Raw genomic sequence first — 6,000 nt, 5'->3', positions numbered from 1 at the left:
GAATGATTTGCGCTCGCTGGTGATCTGAGAGCGCCTCTGATCTCTGCTTGCGCCGGTTAACCCTCAGAACAGGTTTAGTTCTTCCATGCACTGCTTCGAGGTGGTTAATTCAGGAAGGTACAAGGGAAGCTTTATGTACAGGTCTTTACCAACACAGAAAACAAAAACTATCATCAGCCATTTCCACTGAGCGCTACACTTGCACAGCCCAAATCCTCAAACCGGTTTAGCATCGTCACCACACGCCCGTCATCTCAAAGGTCACCTTCTAGAAAATCATATTTTCAGCCGGCTGATAGCGACACGCCACGGCCAGATGGTTCCAGGCGGCGATGGAGCGGCCGCCCGCACAAAGCCCGACCTACTTAGGGGAAGGACATCTGCTGTCCCCCTGCTGGCCAGCACACAAAGGCCCTGGATTAAACACGCCACAGTCTCTGGCACACGCATGAGCGTCCTGCGCCGACTCTTCGCCAAGATACCCAACTGTGTTTGACGCTGAGCTGCGACTCCTGTCAACCGCGCGGATGCCACGTCTTTATCACCTAGTGTCGGTGTGGAAACAGAGGTAATTAAAAGTTAGGAGGGAGTCATCAAGGCTTCAACTAGACACGGTTACACTGCTCCGCTCTTGGTTAGTTGTGTTAAGATTAATATGTTTGTAAGGTTCTCTGGCTCTGCTCCTCCATGTTTCATCCAGCATATACACATCTATACCGTCTTAACCAAATCAAGCATATGAGTTAGTTCTTTAATAAGTAGCCCTTCTCGCTCAGTATATGTGCCAAACAAACAGGCGTCCTACAAACAGAAACTCTGAGCCATTCATTTCACCTAATAAACATAAAAATACATCAGAAACGTGACATCAGTCGAGGTCTCTGATCACGCTTCAGACACATTTACTGTAAGAGCCGCAGTCAAGAAGAAGAACGAATCAGGCCACTTTGAATTACAAACACTGACAGATCCAACGTCTCTTCAAGCAGCAGAGCTGAGAAACACCTCAAAGCCCTGAAGTCAGCGGGCCGCCCCGGATTCACCGACCTAAAGAGACCATTCCAGTTTCTGTTCCCTCCCGACTCGTAGTTAAAAATGTCTTTCCTCAAAAGACTCGTCATCTGTCAACAAACCACACTCGCGTCCAACTCCTCCGCTCTCTTAGAGCACTCTGGGAGGAGAATGACCTTCTTCAACATCTGTCCTAATTCTGGCCCGCCATCGAGGGATGCCAAGCTTCTGAAATCTAGATTGGGCAGAGATTGAATTACTTTAGCGGAAGCGTTCCCGTTTCACACTCGTCATGTCATCACCCGCAGGTGTGTGTTCACGAACGCTCACTAACAGACTGACTCTGTGACTCCAGACCCATCAGCATCCGATGCATGACACCACACGCCTGCAGAGACTCGATCATCAGCAGCGTTTGATTACTAGTGCTGAACAATCCCTCGGCCGTCTTTCCTCTACGAGAGCAGGTTATTTCCAGCCGGATCGCGGTGTGTTTGTGCTCCTCGGGTCTTTATCGAGTGACAGCACTTCCCCTGGCGAGAATCAGGAGGGTCGTGTGAATTATTAATGAAGAGCCGCTCACATCAAACACGGGAGAAGCGCGGCCACAGCGAGAGCGAGGGAACGCTGGAGCGACTGAGGCGTGTGCCAGCGGGAGCCCAACCGAACGCAGCGCCTCTGACCGAGCCTCAATCTGCTCCTCGAGTCTCACAGACGTCTCCATCTGTCTCTCGCTCGCCGTCTACTGCAGTGCTGCGCTTCTGCCAAGATCAGATGCTTTTTTGGACAATACTATGATTGCAATACCACAGTATTTTTTTTAACATTACAATGGCAATGAAGGACTAGTTCAATTCATCATTTACTGTCCCTCATGTCTTCTCAAAAGCATGCGTGGTTATTTTTGTCCTTTGGAAGACTGAAGGAGAAATTAAAAATAACAGTAAAAACACTGTAAAAATGCCACGATACATGAAGTCAAAGAGTGTCACGGTATAATAAATAAATAAACAAGTGCTGTGACACTGTCCTCTGCAGGAGAGCATTATTCCAGGAGCGTCCTCATGTTGGGCCTCCTGCTCTGGTTATTATGGGGTTAAGAGCGGATGAGTGTTGCCATGGCGATGGCACAGCGCTCCTGTTTGTGAAGTCATACGACTATTTGTGCTGCTGTCGCGGCCTGCAGCTCCATTCAACATCAACACGCTTTCAGAGAGAAACACATCTGCCACCCTGCGAACAAAACATCACAAGACCAGAAGTGTAAAAATACCCCAGAAACACACAGCTCACCCACAGAGGCGTCGCGTTAGCATGAATAACACGGAGCACGTTCCCTCATCGCGCTCACCTCGCTGCGAAGTTCATGAAACAAACACCAAAGTGAACCTGAAAGTCAGATCTAATCAGCCTGCGACACGCTGCGTGCGTGATTCCCGCCGGCTGATCTTATTGGAACGTTAGCGGGACGCTAACACGCACACGCTGAGCTGTGACAGCAGCTTATTTCTATTTAAACATCAACACGTTCTCAAAAACGTATATAGGCTGCTGCTGGCAGAGTAGCTAAACTAGCTGTCAGCTTGCGGTGAAATCTCTCAATGCTTTCATCAGCTGAGAGCAGAGAGGGTTCTGCAGGTCTCTGAAGACCCGGGATGCTTATAGCTGTCCATTAGTGCCTGATCCAAGCGTAAAAATAGGTCAGGCCTCTCTCTCTCGCTCATGTTCTTACAGAGGGCAGGATTTCAGCTTCGTCCTGGTTACTTTATCTCCAAACTGCTTCCTGATTCAAACACAAGCACAGATGAGACCTGCTTCTGACGCCACTGCGACACGGCTGTGAACGAGGTCACGTGTGTGGCGTGTTCCTGACAGAATAACTCCTGAAACATGAGTCTGATGGGAAGCAAAGCCCAGATGGACTGATGCTGCATGATTTATGAGTCTACTGTGAAGCAGGACTCTCTCTGAAGTGTTGAAGTGCACTCTGACGCCCTCTCGTGACGCTGAGCTGAACTGAGGCTCCAAACACATCTACAAAGAGAAAAACTGCACTAACACATCTGCTTCTTCACAATCACTGGCTGGAAATTAGGACTGCTACATTCTCGATGTTTAATTCATCAACAGCCTGACAATGAAGTTACGTAGTTCATGTTCTCTGACCAGATTAAAGTTCCTAGGTGTAAGAAGTGCTTTTCTCTTAAAGTGATAGTTCACCAAAAAAAAAAATCTGTCATCAACTCGTTCAAATCTGTATGACTTTTGATATTGAGCATTTTTTTGTCCACATGATGAAAATCAGTGTCGTCTGATGTTGTTTGGTTCTTCCATCATTCCTCAAAATAACGTTGTGCTCCACTGAAGAGTCACAGGTTTGGAGCGACACGAGGGAGAGCAACTGAGACAGAACGGTCATTTTTTGGATGGACTATCTCTGTAACAAAATGCAAAAATAAAACAAACCAGAACATACAGTGTACACACTGTATATCACCTAACAAGGCACAAACACACACACATGTTCAAGACTAAAGATAGTACAGTGTAAGCAATCATGTTAACAATATTCCACTCAACAAACCCCAATCCCAACAACTCGTCCCAGTGAAGCTTGTCTCTTTGTTCACTTGTTTGCTGTGAAAACAGTCTATAAAGCAAGCGAAAGCACAGTCAGAACCTAAAGCCACATTAAATCCAGACACAGTTCATCAGTGAGTCTCCCTCCATTTATAACATTCATCTGAAGAATCAACAGCAACGAAGCCTGCAGACCGCTGCTGCTGCTCCAGTAACGGTGTATGATGACGACACGTCACTGACCAGCAGATAAACACACGGCTGTAACCGTGTTAACATCCCAGCCGATCATGACAGCATGTGGCGTGTTTCAGAGCGTGACTCGAGTCTCACCGTCCTGAAACCTCTCTGTTTGTCATATTCATTAGCTTTATTTAGGACTCAGTACCACTGGCTCATTCTGAGTGTGCAGAGGCCAGTCAGCGTCCGCTGAAGCGATTCAGTCGACGTCACCAGCAGAAAACTATCACACACTGCGGCTCAGTGCCAGCAGTGCTGCAGTATTTCTGCTGAAACACAGATCACGTGTGATGATGAACCATACACACGCTCAGCAGAAGAGCGCGCGCACAAACACACACACACACACACTCAGCAGAAGAGCGCGTGCACAAACACACACACACACACACACACTCAGCAGAAGAGCACGCACACACACACACACACACTCAGCAGAAGAGCGTGCACACACACACACACACACACACACACACACACACACACACTCAGCAGAAGAGCACGCACACACACACACACACACTCAGCAGAAGAGCACGCACACACACACACACACACTCAGCAGAAGAGCGCGCGCACAAACACACACACACACACTCAGCAGAAGAGCATGCACACACACACACACACACACACACACACACTCAGCAGAAGAGCACGCGCACACACACACACACACACTCAGCAGAAGAGCACGCACACACACACACACACACAAGTTTGTTTTTATGAAAACTGGGGACATCCCATAAGCGTAGTGTAATGTACAAACTGTATATTCTGTGGTCCTACACCTAACACTACCCCTTACAGGAACCTTTGTGCTATTTCAGATTCTCAATACACTCCAGTCTGTGTGATTTATATGCGTTTTGAACATTTGGGACATGGAGTAATGTCCTGAAAAGTCACCTTCTCCGTGTTATACCTGTGTCATACCCATGTCAGTATACAAATCCGTGTCCTGATATGTCACAAAAACACACACACACACACACACACACACACACACACTCACTCACTCACACACGGACACACACACACTCGGCAGAGGAGCGCACGCACACACACACACAGAGTTACACACACACACACACACACACACACACACACACACACACACACACTCGGCAGAGGAGCGCACGCACACACACACCACACACAGAGTTACAACCACACAGAAACACACACACACACACACACATACACACTCACTCACTCACTCACTCACTCACACACACACACACACACACTCAGCAGAGGAGCGCACGCACCCGCACTGCACGCACTGCAACCGCACGCACACACACACACACACAGGTCAGTAAAGCTGGTTATTGGAAGATGGGTGGATGAGGATGTTATGATCCAGAGTTTGGGTTTTGGTTAATTTGAGCAGCTCAGGAAACACAAGCATTAACCTGAATGTCAGATGAGTATCTGTGATGAACTGAATGCTGGGATGCAGCACTGCTTACCTTCCACTTCCTGTGAGCCGTCCTCCTAAAATAACAGTGACAGTGAGGAGACACGAACACACCGCAGGTATATGTGTGTGTGTGTGTCTGTGTGTATCTATCTGTGAGTGTGTGTGTGCACACTCTTCTGCTCAGTGTGTGTGTATGTGCGTGTGAGTATCTGTGTGTGTGTGTGTGTGTGTGTGTGAGAGTGTGTGTGTGTGTGTGTAAGAGAGTGTGTGTGTGTGTTTGTGTGTGTGTGTGTGTGTGTGTGTGTGTGTGTGTGTGTGTGTGAGAGAGAGAGAGAGAGAGAGAGAGAGAGAGTGTGTGTGTTTCTGCAGTGTTTTAAACTCCCCCAAACACGTCATGAATCTCTACAGTGGCTCGTACCTTTGGTTTGTCATCCAGGATTTGCTGTCGAATATCTTTGTGTTTTTCCAGCAATCTCTCCAGTCGTTTGTCCTGAGCTTCTTCCAGCTGGAAAACACACAAACATGCACACGCTCACAGACGTGTTCCAGTACATGCAATCTACACGTGACAGAGAAGCGATGAATATTTCGGCAAAATACTGCCATGCGAGATTTTCATGAACACAGAAACACAACTAACAACTAACCCTCAAACAGCAACAACTGACTGGTTGATAGAACTCTTCACGCACACAGACGCTGATCCAGTGGTTTCTCCCAGAGCTTCTCAACAGCAGACA

The 6,000-nt window shown here is 47.8% G+C and overlaps 1 protein-coding gene across 1 annotated transcript in view; it reads right to left on the bottom strand.

The window, feature by feature from the left end:
- Positions 1-6,000, bottom strand: part of LOC109084103 (1-phosphatidylinositol 4,5-bisphosphate phosphodiesterase beta-1-like) — a 77,665-nt gene continuing 71,665 nt past the window's right edge. The window contains exons 33-35 of the mRNA XM_042778188.1: positions 5,679-5,765; positions 5,310-5,334; positions 1-545 (exon numbers count right to left, since the gene is read on the bottom strand). Of these exons, the coding sequence (XP_042634122.1) occupies positions 277-545; positions 5,310-5,334; positions 5,679-5,765 (381 nt within the window). The 3' untranslated portion in view covers positions 1-276. The remainder of the gene's footprint in view (positions 546-5,309; positions 5,335-5,678; positions 5,766-6,000) is intronic.

Source organism: Cyprinus carpio, chromosome A20, assembly GCF_018340385.1.
Source record: "Cyprinus carpio isolate SPL01 chromosome A20, ASM1834038v1, whole genome shotgun sequence".
Taxonomy (NCBI): domain Eukaryota; kingdom Metazoa; phylum Chordata; class Actinopteri; order Cypriniformes; family Cyprinidae; genus Cyprinus; species Cyprinus carpio.
Note: the sequence above shows the minus strand (reverse complement) of the source record. Positions and strands in the feature narration are given on the sequence as shown.